Source organism: Schistocerca americana, chromosome X (assembly GCF_021461395.2).
Source record: "Schistocerca americana isolate TAMUIC-IGC-003095 chromosome X, iqSchAmer2.1, whole genome shotgun sequence".
NCBI lineage: Eukaryota > Metazoa > Arthropoda > Insecta > Orthoptera > Acrididae > Schistocerca > Schistocerca americana.
In genome coordinates this window covers 946,675,455-946,692,238 of record NC_060130.1, presented here as the reverse complement: position 1 = coordinate 946,692,238, position 16,784 = coordinate 946,675,455, and the positions used below count along the sequence as shown (strand labels likewise).

At 41.6% G+C, this 16,784-nt stretch overlaps 1 protein-coding gene across 1 annotated transcript in view; it reads right to left on the bottom strand.

Annotated features, from left to right (window-relative positions):
- The window catches only part of LOC124556419 (dynein axonemal heavy chain 5), an 876,134-nt gene that overhangs the window by 754,791 nt on the left and 104,559 nt on the right, over positions 1-16,784 (bottom strand). The window contains exons 10-11 of the mRNA XM_047130377.1: positions 7,590-7,754; positions 7,301-7,408 (exon numbers count right to left, since the gene is read on the bottom strand). Coding sequence (XP_046986333.1) covers positions 7,301-7,408; positions 7,590-7,754 — 273 coding nt within the window. The remainder of the gene's footprint in view (positions 1-7,300; positions 7,409-7,589; positions 7,755-16,784) is intronic.

Sequence of the window (16,784 nt, the reverse complement as noted above, 5' to 3'; positions counted from 1 at the left end):
GTATGAGGAAGGAAATGTGTGATTTATTGATGCTGTCATTTACCGTCTTGTAAAGTCATCAGATGATCAAAACGACTTGCAAAATGCTTTAAATAAGATATCTGTATGGTGCGAAAAGTGGCAATTGAGCCTGAATAAGGAAAAGTGTGAAGTTATTCACATGAGTACTAAAAGAAATCAGCTAAATTTCGATTACGCAATAAGTCACACAAATCTGAAGGCTGTAAATTCAACTAAATATTTAGGGATTACAATTACAAATAGCCTAAACTGAAACGATCACATGGCAACATTGTGGGTAGAGCAAACCAAAGACTGCGATTCATTGGCAGAACATTTAGTAGGTGCAACAGGTCTACTAAAGAGACTGCTTACACCACGTTTGTCCGCCCTATTCTGGAGTATTGCTGTGGGGTGTGGGATACGCATCAGATGAGACTGATGAATGACATCGAAAAAGTACAAAGAAGGTCAGCTCGTTTTGTATTATCGCGAAATAGGGGAGACAGTGTCCCAGACATGATACGTGAATTGGAGTGGCAATCATTAAAACAAAGGCGGTTTTTTTTGTGGCGGCGTTCGTAGCGACAAGCAATTCGCTGTAGAAACGGCTTACGAAGTCACCGCCACACTTTTAGTAGCGGGCCGACCGGTCCGCTGGAACAGTGAACAGAAAGATGAAAACCCAAACACTCTGATTAAATAAAAGTCGGTACTTATCTTTATTAACGAAGATACAGAAACACAGTAGAGAACTCGGTGTCTACAGAAATCGGTCTAGTTCGTGTCGGAGCGGCTAGGTCAGCGTCGGCTGACGACAAACAACAACTCTGCTGCGATGAACACACAACTGACTAGCAAGTACACAATTCGGTGGCGAGTATACAACTGAGCGGCGAATACAGAACTGTCCTAGCGCTCGCGACTCCAGCGCTTAAGAACCCAGAAGCCAGCGGTGGCGCGCGCAGACTTGCGGCGATTTCCTGTCTCGCTGGCGCTGCTTATGCGGACGGCGTCCGGACTTTGATGCTGCCAACCTTTTGGCAGCGGGCTCGGGTGGCATTACTGGCTAGGATATAACAGTTTTCGTTGCGACGGGATCTTCTCATGAAATTTCAATCACCAGTTTTCTCCTCCGATTGCGTAAACATTCTGTTGGCACCCATCTACATAGGGAGAAATGAGCATCACGATAAAATAAGCGAAATCAGGGCTCGAACAGAAAAATTTAAGTGCTCGTTTTTCCCGCGTGCCGTTCGAGAGTGGAACGGTAGAGAGACAGCTTGAAGGTGGTTCATTGAACTCTCTGCCAGGCACTTTATTGTGAATAGCAGAGTAATCACGTAGATGAAGATGTAGATTACATCTGCATCTAAATCCTATCTTTGATTTGAATGTTACGGTATTTTCAGAAGAACAGAACAGCAGAATTCAGTGGACGGATGCCATTTCGTGGAGACAGGGAAAATGTGCCATCTTGAATGGTGTAGAAGGTTGGCGTATGGATACTTCTGGCTAAACTAAAAAGTAAGACGCAAATTGAGGGGCGAGACATCAACCAGTTACTCCAGCAGAATGGGCTAATCCCTGTCCCTGATGTATGAGTGTCACTAAATTGTCCCTCAATAAAAATGTAGTCTGAATAAGAAATGTACATCCAAAAATTCTTTCAATAATTGCTCCGCATGAGTATAAGGATTGTTCACCGTTAGATCTAGCAAAAGTAATATATTCATTTGTGTTAAGTAAAGTGACATATCTGACTTCACTGACGAAAAAAAGTTTGCAAATAAGAATATAACGTCTCTTCGTTTTAGGCAGACCAACTTCAGAGGCGCAGTAAGCTGAATTTTTAGTTTGTCTTATGTTACAAAGTAAAACCATGCATAAGCGCGTAGGAAGTGAGCTGATTGCACGCAAGAGTATTGTTTTGAATGATAACAATATTACTGCCTTAGATATGATTAACTTAAATGAACAAAGCTTATGTCAGTCCACTGCAACATGGCTCTCCATTGTACTGGCACGTAGGGCTATGCTCACTAGTTATGTGTGTGTATTCACACTGACATTGTAGATAATCGCAGATGGCCTCATGGTTGTGACTGAGTAGGTAAATGTTATAGTAGGGGAGCATCTTATGGTTAATCAGAGGAAAGGGTATCGTCAGGAGTGACCCAGGGAAGCGTGACAGGATCGATCTTATTCTGTATATACCGAGTGGTCCGGAGTGAGCTGTAATTGTCGTATGGCACCGAAACGTGGCAGATATGCTAATACGTTAATATGGAACTGAGTTACGCTGTAGAAAATAGTTCCAATTTTGGCCACCAGGTGCAAACCTGGTGCTTTACACTGTATGATGGTATGACATCCACGCTGTCATGTGACAAGCTATAAAGTGAGTACCCGTATTGTTATCGATAAGAGAAAAACGGTATCATTAAATTGTTTAAAGAAGATGATAATGAAATTCGAAAACTCGGGTGAGCTTGGTTTGTCACCTGAAAGAAGAAGATTTCCCTTCCCGGTGGAAGTTCTTGATGAGGTATCTGTTGCTGTAACTGACCAAGCAGAACGTGCCCCGAGCAGTGCTAGTGCTCGTGCAGTGTCACGAGAATTGTTCATCCCAAGGTCAACAGTACAGAAAGTTTTGCGGTCTGTTCTACACTGGTGCCCGTACAATATTCTTACGGTGCAGTAATTGAAACATCATGAACCGCAGTGACGTTCTGAATTTGCTCTTCGGTTTATGACACCGATAAAAGTTGATTACATGTGGCCGGACAATAGTCTACGGAGTGATGAGACACATTTTACATTACAGTGTGCAGTGAATACCCAGAATTGCCCAATTTGGGGTACTGATAAATCGCGCATTGTGCACGAAAAGCCATTGCACACAGCGTATGTGACTGTGTGATGTGAATTCACAAGCACCTTTTGTCTGGGTTCGTTCTCCTTTGAAGACAATACATCTAGAGAGCCTGTGAGGTGTACCACGAAGTCTGCTCGTTATCGAGGCCGCTGTGTACGAGTATAGCATTTGAGTCCTGCTTTGGAAGAGCGCAACTGCGTGAAAGCCACTGTTTTTATGCAAGATGTGTCGCTCGCCTAGTAAAAGATCTGCTTAATGAAACCCTGCGCAATCTTGTTACCTCCAGATGTTTTCCAGATGCGTGGCCTGCAAGATCACTGATCGAAATCCATGTAACTTTTGGCTCTGGGGATATCTAAAAGAACGTGTTTACCAGGGACAAGTTCGGTCTGTACATGAACTGAAGGCCAGCCCAGTATACAGAAACACGTTACTCATATTCCACCAGAACAGCTGCGAGCAGCTGTTGATCACGTCGTTTTATGGATGCAGCATCTCGTCGAAGTCTCCGATGTTCATACAGGACAACTTGTGTAAGCACGGTTAGTAATAATGAAGGAAACATTATTCGTTTCTCACCTGTTTCACCTTATCTGCCTACGTCCCGTTCCTAATCCATTACAGATGGAAATACTTCTACACCTCTTTCTTGCAGTCACAGCGCCGGATGTGCACCTGGTGGCCAAAATTGGAACTAGTTTTTTCCAGTGAAATCCGGTTCCGCATTAAACACATCAGAATTTCTACGAAGCGTCGCTGCCATACGATAATTACAGCCCACACTAGGCCTCTGTGAGTAGCTGCACTTTAATTATAACTACCCTGTACTTGGGAACATTGACATCGGAAGTCCTACCCCACCCGCTGCAGCCGGCCGCTGTGGCCGAGCGCTTCTAGGCGCTTCAGTCTGGAACCGCGCGACCGCTACGGTCGCACGTTCGAATCCTGCCTCGGGCATGGATATGTGTTATGTCCTTAGGTTAGTTAGGTTTAAGTAGTTCTAAGTTCTAGGGGACTGATGACTTCAGATGTTAAGTCCCATAGTGCTGAGAGCCATTTTGAACCACCCCCTGTATTCGCCAGACATTGTTCCCTCTGACTAAAATCTTTTCAATCAATGGCACACGGCCTGGCTGACCAGCACTTCCGGTCACATGGACAGGTGGAAAATGCTATCGATTCACGGATCTCCTCAAAAGACGCCCAGTTCTTCCGTCGCGCGATTCGTGTGCTACCCGATAAATGGCAATACCTTGCCTAATGATGGCCAATATTTTGAATCTTAAAGTTTTTGTAAGTTTTTCACAATAAAGCCTCGACTTTCGAGAAAAAGTGTTGGAAGCAAAGTTGTAGATCTAATATATCTAAACGATCTGATGGCGCTGTCGTGCACAGGAAAGTGTCGTCGTTGATTGAGTGAAGGAGGATGCAGGATGAGTCCGACAAAATTTCCATTCGTTGTAAAAAATGGTAGCTTCCTCCAGATGTAGAGAAATGTAAGTTAATGCAGGTGAGTAGGACAAACAATACCGCAATTTCTAAATACAGCATTAGTAGTGTACCGCTTGACACAGCCACGTCGATTAAATATCTAGACGTAACGTTGGAAAGTGACATGAAATGGAACGAGTACGTAAGTTCGCTAGTAGGGAAGGAGTATGGTTGACTTTGGTTTATTTAGGAGATTTCTAGGAAGGTGTAGCTTATCTATAAAGTAGAATAGTACTGCGATGCATTCTTCAGCATTGCTCGAGTGTTTAGTATCCCCACCAAGTCGGATTAAAGGAAGACATTGGAGAAATTCAGAGGCATGCTGCTAGATCCGTTACCGATAGGCTCTATCAATACGCGAGTGTTACAGAGATGCTCCGTAAACTAAAATGTGTATCCCAGGAGGGAAGGTGAGCTTTTCGCGATACACTACTGAAAAAGAATCGTCATTTGCGAATGACTGTTGAAGTATTCTACTGCTAGCAATGTGCATCACGCATAATGACCGCTAAGACAAGACAAGAGAAATTAGGGTTCGTAAGGAGGCATTTAGGCTGTCGTTTATCCCTCGCTCCATTTGCGAGTGGAACAGAAAAGTCAGTGACTAGCAGTGGCACAAGGTACCCTCCACCATGCACCGTATGATGGTATGTGGAGTATATGCGTAGGTATAGATGTTTATGTAGATAGGCAAGTTTCCAGGTTCAAGATTTGATCTGGCACGCAGTTCGAATCGAACAGGTTATTTCAAAATACAGCACATTCAACTGCCAAGTAAAGATCGTTTCTGGGTGCAATAAAATCTGCTTCACACATATTTCTGTTAGGAGTTACATTATACTAACTTAAAATGATGATACAATAAATGAAGGTACACATTCGTACCTCGTGAAGAAGGCGTTACCAATACAATCTGAGATACAGTTACTGTCTTTATGTTGAGCAGACACCTTTAAGTACTGTTCGGTATATTGTGCACACTACAACATACATTTTAATAGGTTTTCACAAGAATTAAGACTGTTAATAACAAACAGCATATTTTCTCGCCCATTTATGAACCATTATTTTGTAAGACTCCCATTGTCTGCAAAAATGCAGAAGAGCGCTTTATGTGTGCTATTAGAATGAGTGGAATTTGTGGGTGATGGGAACACAGGACTGTTGCCTGGTACAGCCATTTCGTATTAGGTTTCACGTGATGTTCCAAACTTATTCCAGGTGAAGGCAGAAATGATTCCTAAAGATAGACCCTGGCTGTCGCCTCCTCAAATTTCTATGTACTGTAGGTAAATTTAAGTTGTCAGATTATGCAGTTGCATTATTATTGTTACTTATTGCATTTAACTATTATTTGATTAGTATAATTATACGTTCGATGATCATGTGCCCAAACTACAACTGAATGAATGCAATGTTTGGTGAACAAGCTAACGAAATTGTAAATGATGATCTAAAGTTTTTTTACTAATACTGTAGTAAAATACAAGTACAATGAATCGACGCATGTGATAAGTTTGAATGTAAAACATAATTCTACAGCACCTCTACATTTATCGCTTGAAATCGCGTTCGTCTTATATCTCGATAAATCGAGAGATCTTGAAAGATTCGCAGCACAGATCTAGAGTGGCATTTTAACGACAGTAGCAATATGCGCGTGGATGGAACTATAAATAAGAAAGTCTCAACAATGAACCTAAAATAACGACTCAAAAAATATAAAAATTGCGAAAGCAGTGACTAAAATGAAGACTAACTGAAATCCTCGATGTTGATATTACGACAGTCACCGTAACATGAAGATATAAAAATAAGTTTCCTATCCATCTCTACCATTACCTTTCTCACACATTAATATATAAGATATACTACACGAATTTCAGGGGAAAATTTATATTTGCTGAAAGATTATACGATCTACGTAAATATGTTACCCTCCCTCAGTAGGCTTTGGAGCGATCTTTTGCGAATTCTTCTATGGCACAAACTATTCAAATAACATCATTCCGGTGTATTCCAATATCCAACACATGCTAGACAGTATTCGCCACGTAATTCTACTCACAGTAAGTAGATATCGAAAATGGTGAATATAAGTGTTAAAATGCAAAATTATGTAGAGTTGTCAAGTTGTGGTACATTGAGGCTTCGATATGTTAAGAAAAAGGATCTTCGTGTAATATATTCGCCGGTTGCGGATATTGAGACACAGTTTGCGGAGCAGGAACTATGTGGCAGCACACTCCGTATACCACTGGTTAAATGTGCATAGTAGGAAATTCTTCCCGTCCACGGGTCTTAATGTGCTACAATAGGATCTATCGGCGACATCATGGAGACAACTGGCAAGTCTCTTAAGCTGTAGTTGTTCGTTTTCCTCTTCTGCCATTCGTGAGAAGTTCACCGTTACCAGTTATACGTTAGGTTTAGGCGCATAGCAGTATATCAGGACCTACCCTTATTAATGAAAAGTAGGCGATGATTTAGAAGTACGCTTTATTAACAACAGGGAAAGTGACATTAAAAGTTTATTTTGCCTTTTTAAATTTGAACCTATATACTTAGAATGCGCAATTGATCTAAAGTACATTTAGAAATGGACGATAAAAATGTGAATTCTTACATGTAGAAACTTAAAATAGAATTAATTATTTACATAGTAATAACAGCTATTCACATTCAGTTCAGTAACGTTCATGCTGGCAAAGTAAATCCATATTAGATGCTTTCATTTTTGTATGGCGCGCTACTAATTGTAACTTAAAAAGTACTCAGAAACTTCGAATTATTATTGAAAGAAACGTGATAAATTAATAAAATAAGATTTAAAAAAGTAGAAGTTCATAATAGTAGGCTCTTAAACCTTTTCTAAGCCTGTAAAAAAGGAAGATTGCTTATCAGAAATGAATGTGTAATTCGAGTTATTACCTTGACCATTAAGGAAGAGGTCCTCTCAGATGTATTGTAGAACTGCGAAACGCTGTGTATCAAGCGAACTGTTTGCAGTAGACTTAAAATAGAATCTCTCATTCGTACCTGCGGGAAAAAAACAACCCTCTGTATTATGGTCTCCGCCAGAATATCGGAGTTATTATTCTCTATGTGTATAACTGTGCAACTACTAACGTTAATAATTTGCTCTTAGTATTTCGAGTTTCATTGCTTTGATTAAACTAGGTATATTGCAAGACGATCGGCTGAGTAACAAAAAACTTACCGGATCGTGCAGGTAAAGCGAATGGCAACACTTTTCCATTGACTGAATGAATTTTGCATTATCACGTGCTTCATTGTAACAGTAGGTAATCTTTCGATCGGTGTCTTTCCAGTGCTTCAAAATTTTCGAGCGTGCTTGTGCCAGGCACTGTATGGTCATCTGAACCTGCAACACAAAACAACACTCATCTTATCATCGTCAGGAAGCCATATTTATACAAGAACCCTCACATCTAAGGTAGTAGCTCTCAGAACACACAGTAAATTGCACGGTGCATATTACGGTCGAGCATTTGCTCAGATTTGCTTTCTCCCACGTAAGATGGACATCAGTAAAACTATAGCAAGGGTAACAGAGTGCATTGGAATTAAGTCAGTTGGTATTAAGGAAAATGTAGAAGTAGTAGAGCTGTTTTGCTATTTGGGCAGTAATATCACTGAATACGTAAAGGAATATAAAATACCAACTGGCAATAGCGAGATAAGATTTTCTGAGAAAGAGAAGTTTGTTAACATAGATTCTAAATTTAAGTTATATGGTTATGGAGGCCGTTCTTTGGGGCATGCGTACATATATAATACTACATACATATATAATATATGAGCTGACGGGATTAGATCTTTCAATGCAGATGCAAAGTAATGTCAGATCTCTTCAGGAATACAGTAGGTCTGTGGGAGGAAGGGAACAACAGGCAGGGGACATTACTCTGTAATGTGCAGCATATGGAGATTTCAGTCGGACGGCGAACGTGCACGGATAGCAGAAGCAGTTATGGCGATCGCTTGCGTTAAGCGGGAAATCCGGGTTCGAATCCTGGTCGGGCACAAGTTTTCATCTGTCGCTATTGAGTTATTTCAAAGTTCCAATGTAGCAGAAGTCAGAAATTTCTTTCTTCGAGTATAAATTTATGTGTTAGGAAGTATTACGTGAAGGTATTTGTATGGAGTATAGCCCGTGTAATAGTGAAACATATACGAGAATTCAGTTAAGAACAGAATAAGAGATATGGGAATGAAGTACTGCATAAGCATGGTAAAGATTATGTGGACAGGTCGAATGGCTAATAAAACAGTACTAAATCAAATCGGGGAGAAAAGAAACTTATGGCTGAATGGAGACGCCTGTTGATAGGACACATCCTGGGATATCGAGGAATGGTTAACTCCGTGTGGGATGTAAAAAAGACCGAGGCTTCAGTACAGTAGGCAGGATTAAACAGATGTAACCATGTGAAGATGAAGAAAGTAATACAGTATAAATAATAGTGGAAAGTTGCACTAAACCAATATTTGGACTAAAGAAACAACAACGACAACAAAAAACAGATAATGCTTCTTTATGTAAAACATTCTACACAGTTTAGATATATTCGTTGTCATGGTTCTTGGGAAGGTTTTCGTGACCACTAATAGCAAAAATGAAAGGAATCATTAAAAGATATTGTTGACAGAAAGTCCACAGCGAGATAAACTTGTCGTATATTCTGTCAAACCACAAAATGTACCTATAAAGCAAATAATTCGAGACGTGTGTTCTTAAAAAGGAACCATGAACAGAAAACTAAAAATTAAAATGAGCGTGAATATTACGTATTCTTTTCTATGTCTGACAAAAATGAATTCAAGCTCACAGTAGCAAAGGAAATATTTCGATTCAGCAGATTATTGCTTCCTGTTCCCGTAATGAAACAATCTTCTGATAGTTATTATATTGTTTGTATTAAGATTTCAGTTCCAGAACGATGAAGCGATAGTAGATTTCTGTTGTAACTAACCGCAGGCTCGAATCCTGCCTCGGGCATGGATGTGTGTCCTTAGGTTAGGTAGGCTTAAGTAGTTCTAAGTTCTAGGGGACTGATGACCTCATAAGTTAGCTCATTATTGTCCATTATCTAGATTCGGAAGTGGGCGGTGCTACTACTGTAAGATCTACTTATATTATTATTATTATCAAGATCAAGGTTGTTTCACAAACTGAACTTAAGTAAAATCAATTTATTGTTTCTATCTCTTCCTACGACCACTTTGTTCCATATGAGTAAGGTTACACCAACCCCTCTCTCCCCCGTCGGTTAAGAAGGTAGAATCATAGTTTTTGACACTACTTAGTTTTATCTAATTTAAATTACCGAGAAACTAGTGCTGTGGAAAAATTGATACAACGTAAGTTACAGTCGAAGTGTGAGTGCATAACCACTCAAAAATAAATCCTATGTTCAAACAAATGTCTGGCGTGTAATTACGGAAAAATCTCGTGCGTTCATCGGACATTCAGATACTATGTGATCAGGAGCACGTGCAAAATCAGGTGCTAACCTCTTCTCAATTTGACAAGCGTATATCGTATAGGGTCCATAACCAGGGAGGAACTGTATTCATCCAATTGTTGGGTAAAAATTTATTATTATTATTATTGTTATTATATTAATGTCTCCGAACGTCGCGTAACGTCTCAAATGTTGGCCATCTACTGAAGGATGTTTACCTTTGTTATTGCTGTCTAAAATTACATTTCATATTCCAGATTTGTTAAATACATGCCCACATAGCACTAACAATTTTACCCTTTCTAAATCCCTCTTTTTTAACCAAGAATTTGCAACTTGCTGTTAAATACGCAGTTCCAAAGAACATATGCCCGTTACTACGAGTGGTGCATCTGTAGGAGATGTTAAAAAAAAACTCGTGGACTTCACGTATCGATCGATCTTTCTCTGCACTCTGCTCACAGCTATGGAAGGTAATTTTATAATATCTTGAGACAGAAGAAAGTCTCTATATACAATACTTAAAGCTTCTTAGATACTGAAGTTGCTGTTCTATGTGCTTGCAAAATATGTCATATGTAACTGAGGTTTTGGTCTAATTGAACTCCCATTTATCTCACTCCGGTTTTCCATTTTTACACTTGATTCCTGTACCGTAATCGCGGAAATGGTTTGTGGTTGACCGTTAATTAATAAATAATTACGATAAAAAACTAAGCTCCGCCGGTCCGAAGCCGGGGTCCACAGAGTGCTAGTGACGTGGAAGGAGGAGAGAGGTTGCCTGGCGCGGGTGATACAACCCTTTGAGGACCCCTTGGTAGGATGACAGCGAAGAGCTCAACGGTAGTGAAGGCGGGAGAATGGATCTCGGTGTGGTTGAACATGTAGACGTGGCATCCCATTTAACGATATCCACTTTGCGAATGACTTGAATCAATGTTCAGTGTGGTCGGCGCATGTTCACCAGAGGTGCGACCAGAGCTCAAAATTCTGAAACAAACCCCTCAGTATCAGCCACTAAGTTTTCTTTGCAAACTCTTCCCTATAATTCCAATGGACCGTTACAGCAGTCGCAAAATTGACCCAGGACGTAGCAAATCCTCCACCATCAGTGGTGCACCTAATATATAAGATTCTGGGGAGACTACGATGTGACGCTATATCCCAAATCAAGGGAAATCTGGCCATATCAAGCAAAAATCAAAACTTCCGTTGACACAACCATCATTAATTCACTCCTAAAGGCGGGAAAGCTGTACAAATTAGGAGAAACACTTAAAGCACCAGAAATTAATATTTTGGCCGTGCTAGCAACAATTTTGCCAGATAAGAGCACCGAGTATTTTGGAAAAATCAAAGTGGGCAAAAGATTTCCTAAAACACACATCATCTGAGGGTTGCGTTCACAGTTTCATAAAACACTCTGAGATCCGTAATCGAAGTAAAGCCTATGAACAAAATTTGCACAGTAACTATTGCATATATGACGATCAGTCAAGAAAATAAACCACACCTTGTAAAAACAAATAAGTCATTAGAGATGGCGGAAAATAAAATCTATAAAATTTATGTGAAAACTCTTATCGGCAATTTTAGGGCCCGGGTTCGATTCCCGGCGGGGTCAGGGATTTTCTCTGCCTCGTGATGGCTGGGTGTTGTGTGCTGTCCTTAGGTTAGTTAGGTTTAAGTAGTTCTAAGTTCTGGGGGACTTATGACCACAGCAGTTGAGTCCCATAGTGCTCAGAGCCATTTGAACCAATTTTAGGGCACACAGTTAGAGAAAGAGAGAAAAATCAGAAAACATGTGGTGAATTCCCTGCACGTAAATGGGACAATCAAACTGGAAAGAGATTTGTAGAACGGTGTAGAAATTTCAACCTCAAAATTATGTTAAGTCTTGTTCATCAAAACTGATCAAAACCAAATTCCTTTACAAAACTAGAAAGATAACTTTAGGTGGTGTGAAGATTGTGAACAGACAGTAAAATCTCGATTCAAGGCATTCAAAACATGGAATAGTAACAAATCAGAAAATGCATGTGTTATGTCCTGAACTAGTGAGCAGTTTTCAAAATTAATTACACGAACAAAAGACAATACGAGGGCAGTGAACTCTATGAGACTGAAAAAGGTCTTTAAAAAATAAAGAACCAGGAAGCCTTTTTAAAACAAAGTTAAACGGATACCAGCACCACAAATCTGTACTTCAAGAAGGAAATCGAACAATTGACACTTAACAGCCATGAAAACTGCAAAGAACTTAGCAAATATTTTGGAAAACTTCTGAACTGTCCTAAGCTCAAAGAGAAATTTCTACCAGAAATGTCTCTAAAAACCAGTCCAGACTCACAAACACCAAATGAAGAGGAAATTAAGGTAAAATTCAGGGGTGGAATTTCAGCACATTTTCAAATTAAAACAGGAGTTAGACTAGGTTATGGTCTCTCTCCAGTACTTTACAAATGCATCTTAGAAAAAGTATCGAAGAGTGGTGAAAACTAAGATCAGAACATAAAATTGATGAACCATTGAAATTAGGGCAGACTGCTTAGCTTTTGAAGATGAGCTGGCAATTCTGTGTCAGGGAAACAGAGTAAAAACAAATAGAAACTCTTAAAGAAACAGTAGAAGGAGTAGGGGTCCGAATAACATTACAAAAAACGTGTCTACCAACTACCTGGCACCCTAAATTTTAAAAAATAAATATTTTTCAATTCAGATATTGAAACGAAACTTTTCTGGAAACTGGCCTGTAAAAAGACTGATTACGAAATTCGCTGTCACAAAACGGAAAGAGCTTTCACGCTTACAAAAGGCATCTATAACAAGAAAACGCATCTCAAAATACACAGTACTCAAAACTGAGACACTACAACACTGTTATCAAATAGTGTCTTCATGGGACTGAGATATTAATTTTGAACAGAGAGAGAGAGACACTGGTAAAATCCAAAAGAAGAAACAGAAAGTAATCAGGCAAATTTGAGGCCCAAATTATTCTAAAGAGGGAACATGCAGACTAAGAGCAAATAAAGAAATTCAAATGTGTACCAATATATAGTCAGACATGAAAATACACATGCTAAAATTATATGGGCGTGCTAAAAGAATGGAGCCAACCAAATGAACTAGACAGGTTTGGAATGCAACGAAACTCGCCGAGAAGCTCGGACTGGAACAATAAAATGGGTCGGTGCAGTGAAAGAGGTATTGAAGGAAGCAGGGATCGCAAATCTACGCATGGAATACTTTGAGGTGGTGGCCTACCAAACTGCCCGCCAAAATACCAAGCACTTCTACTGCTATGTTGTGGATACATTTTTGGTTTGGGAGCATGGCAGACAGGCACTGGATGAGTTTCTGGACCACCTTAACAACATCCATGAAAACATTGCCTTCACTATGGAAACAGAGGGGAGTGGATGTCCCCCATTTCTGGATATAGTAATAAGGAAGAAGGCAGATGGCACACTAAGCCATTCAATACATAGGAATAAGACTCACAGAGACCAGTGCCTACATGCAACAAGCTGCCACCATCCAGAGCAGCGGCAAATAGTACTGTCCCCCATGGTACCCAGGGTACTGCAGCATCTGAACGAGGTATTCCGCAAAAATGGGTACAGCGAAACGCAGATCAGAAGTTTTCAAGACGAAACAGGTCACAGAAAATCGGGAAGAGAGAGAAGAAGATAAACTCGCTTTTCTTCCGTATTTGGGACCAATGTGAACCATAATTTGGAGACTTTTGGAAAAATCAAACATAAAAACCGTCTTCCGACCACCACCGAAGAAAAAAAGAGTGGCTTGGCTCTGCGAAAGACCCACTTAAATTCAACATACCGGGAATTTAGAGCGTCGTCTGCGAAAGTGGTCAACAATACATTGGACAAATGCAGCCAAAGAAACTGGTATAGGCTTGCGTATTCAAATACAGATATATACACACACATCGAAAAAAGTTTTTCATCACCTCGGTTGGGAGAGTTCCGGAACCAATACAGAACATTGGAATAGAGATCAACGTAAACAACATTTCCGCCCTTTTTATTGCTTTTGAAAACCACACATTGGATGCTGTACCACCATACAGCGAGACGTTGCGAGTTGGTGGTCCAGATTGCACCGGTACACATAATACCCAGTACCAGGTCCTATTGCATTGATGCATGCCTGTGTTCGTCATGGCATACTATTCACAAGTTGATCAAAGCACTGTTGGTCCAGATTGTCCCACTCCTCAACGGCGATTCGGCGCAGATTGCTCGGAGTGGTGTGTGGGTCACGTCGTCCATAAACAGACCTTTTCAATCAATCGCAGGCATGTTCGATAGGGTTCATGTCTGTAGAACATGCTGGCCACTGTAATCGAGCGATGTCGTTATCCTGAAGGTAGTCATTCACAAGATGTGCACGATGTGGGCCCGAATTGTCGTCCATGAAGACAAATGCCTCTCTAATATGCTGCCGAAATGGTTACACTATCGGTCGGAGGATGGCATTCACTTATCCTACAGCCGTTACGGCGCCTTCCATGACCACCAGGGGCGTACGTTGGCCCCACATAAAGCCAGCCCAAAACAGCAGGTAACTTCCACATTGCTACACTCACTGGACAGTGTGTCTAAGGCGTTCAGCCTGACCGGGTGCCTCCAAACACGTCTCCGACGATTGTCTTGTTGAAGACACATGCGACGCTCATCGGTAAAGAGAACGTGCTGCCAGACCTGAGCGGCACATTCGGCATGTTGTTGGGCCCATCTGTACCGCGCTGTATGGTGTCATGGTTGCAAAGATGGACGTCGCCATGGACGTTGGGAGTGAAGTTGCGCATCATGCAGCCTATTGTGCACAGTTTGAGTCTTAACACGGCGTCGTGTGGCTGTACGAAAAGCATTATTCAACATGGTGGCGTTGCTGTCAGGTTTCCTCCGAGCCATAATCCGTAGGTAGCGGTCATCCACTGCAGTAGTAGGTCTTGGGGGGCCTGAGCGAGGCATGTCATCACCAGTTTCTGTCTCTCTGTTTCTCCGCCATGTCCGTAAAACATCGCTTTGCTTCGAGACGCCTCGACGTTTCCCTGGTTGAGAGTCCTTCCTGGCACAAGGTAACAATGCGGACGCGATCGAACCGCGGTATTAACCGTCTGGGCATAGTTGAACTACAGACAACACGAAGCGTGTATCTCGTTCCTGGTGAAATGACTGGAACTGATCGGCTGCGGGATCGCCTCCGTCTAATAGGCGCTGCTCATCCATGGTTGTTTACATCTTTGGTCGCGCTTAGTGACATCTCTGAAAAGCCAAAGGGACTGTGTCCGTGAGACAAGATTCACAGTCAACGTCTATCTTCAGGAGTTCTGGGAACCGGGGTGACGCAAAACGTTTTTGATGGTTGTATAAACAGGCAGAATACGGCGCTGCGGTATATAAGAAAAACAGTGTGTGGCGCAATTGTTAGATCGGTTACTGGTGCTACAACTGCAGGTTATCAAGATTTAAGTGAGTTTGAACACGGCGTTATAATCGGCGCACGAGCGATGGGGCACAGAATCTCCGAGGTAGCGATGAAGTGGGGATTTTCCCGTACGTCCATTTCACTAGTGTACCATGAATATCAAAAATCCGATAAAACATCAAATCTCCGACATCACTGCAGCCGGAAAACGATCATGCAAGAACGGGACCAACGACGGCTGAAGAGAATCGTTCAAAGTGACAGAAGTGCAACTCTTCCACAAATTGCTGCAGATATCAATGCTGGGCCATCAACAAGTGTCAACGTGTGAATCAGTTAACGAAACATCATCGATATGGGTTTTCGGTGGCGATGGCCCACTCGTGTAACCTTGATGACTCACGACACAAAGCATTACGTCTCGCCTGGGCCCGCCGTTACCAACATTGGACTGTTGATGACTGGAGACATGTTGCCTGATCAGACGAGTCTCGTTTCAAATTGTATCGAGCTTATGGAAGTGTACGGGTATGGAGACAACCCATGACTTCATGGATCCTACATGTCAACTGGGGACTGTTCAAGCCGGTGGAGGCTCTGTAATGGTGTGGGGTGTGTGCAGTTAGAGTAATATGGGACACCTGATACGTCTAGATACGACTCCGACGGGTGACATGTACGTAAGCATCCTGTCTGATCACCGGAATCCATTTGTGTCCATCGTGCATTCCGACGGACTTCGGCAATTCCAACAGGACAATGCTACACCTCACACATCCAGGAATGCCACAGAGTGACTCCAGAAACGCTCTTATGATCTTAAACACTTCTACTCGCCACATTATAGAGCATATCTGGAATGCCTTGCAACGTGCTGTTCACGTCCACCCCCTTGTACCCTTACGGATTTATGGAGAGACCTGCAGGATACATGGTGTCAATCGGCTCCAGCACATCTTCAGACATTAGTGGAGTCCATGCCACGTCGTGTTGCGGCACTTCTGCGTGCTCGCGGGCGCCCTACTCTATTATAGGCAGGTATGCCTGTTTCTTTGGCTCTTCGTGTATTTCTAAACACTGCGAGGAATATATCAGGTGTGTGCGACGGGAAAATCTACATTCACAGAAATAACACAAGTTGACATTCCACATAAAAAATTTTAGGCAGAAAATTCACGACTGGAGTGTTGGTCTTCCAGAGAAACTCAAGAAGATCAGAACAAATTGGTCTGACGAGCGGAAAAGAGCCCATTCTGATGGACAAAGTTTTAAGAGTGCAAGGAAAAGGTAGGCTCAAATGTGCATAACGATGATTGGTGACGTTACATAATAGAACATTCGAGAGTTTTTTTGATCACACCAATACTGGAGCTTCTACAACGAGATTCTGACCTTAAATTTCAATTCTCTTTGAGCATTACCTTCCACTGAAGAGATGACGTCATCAGCATGGGCTAGTGTCTCTAGGA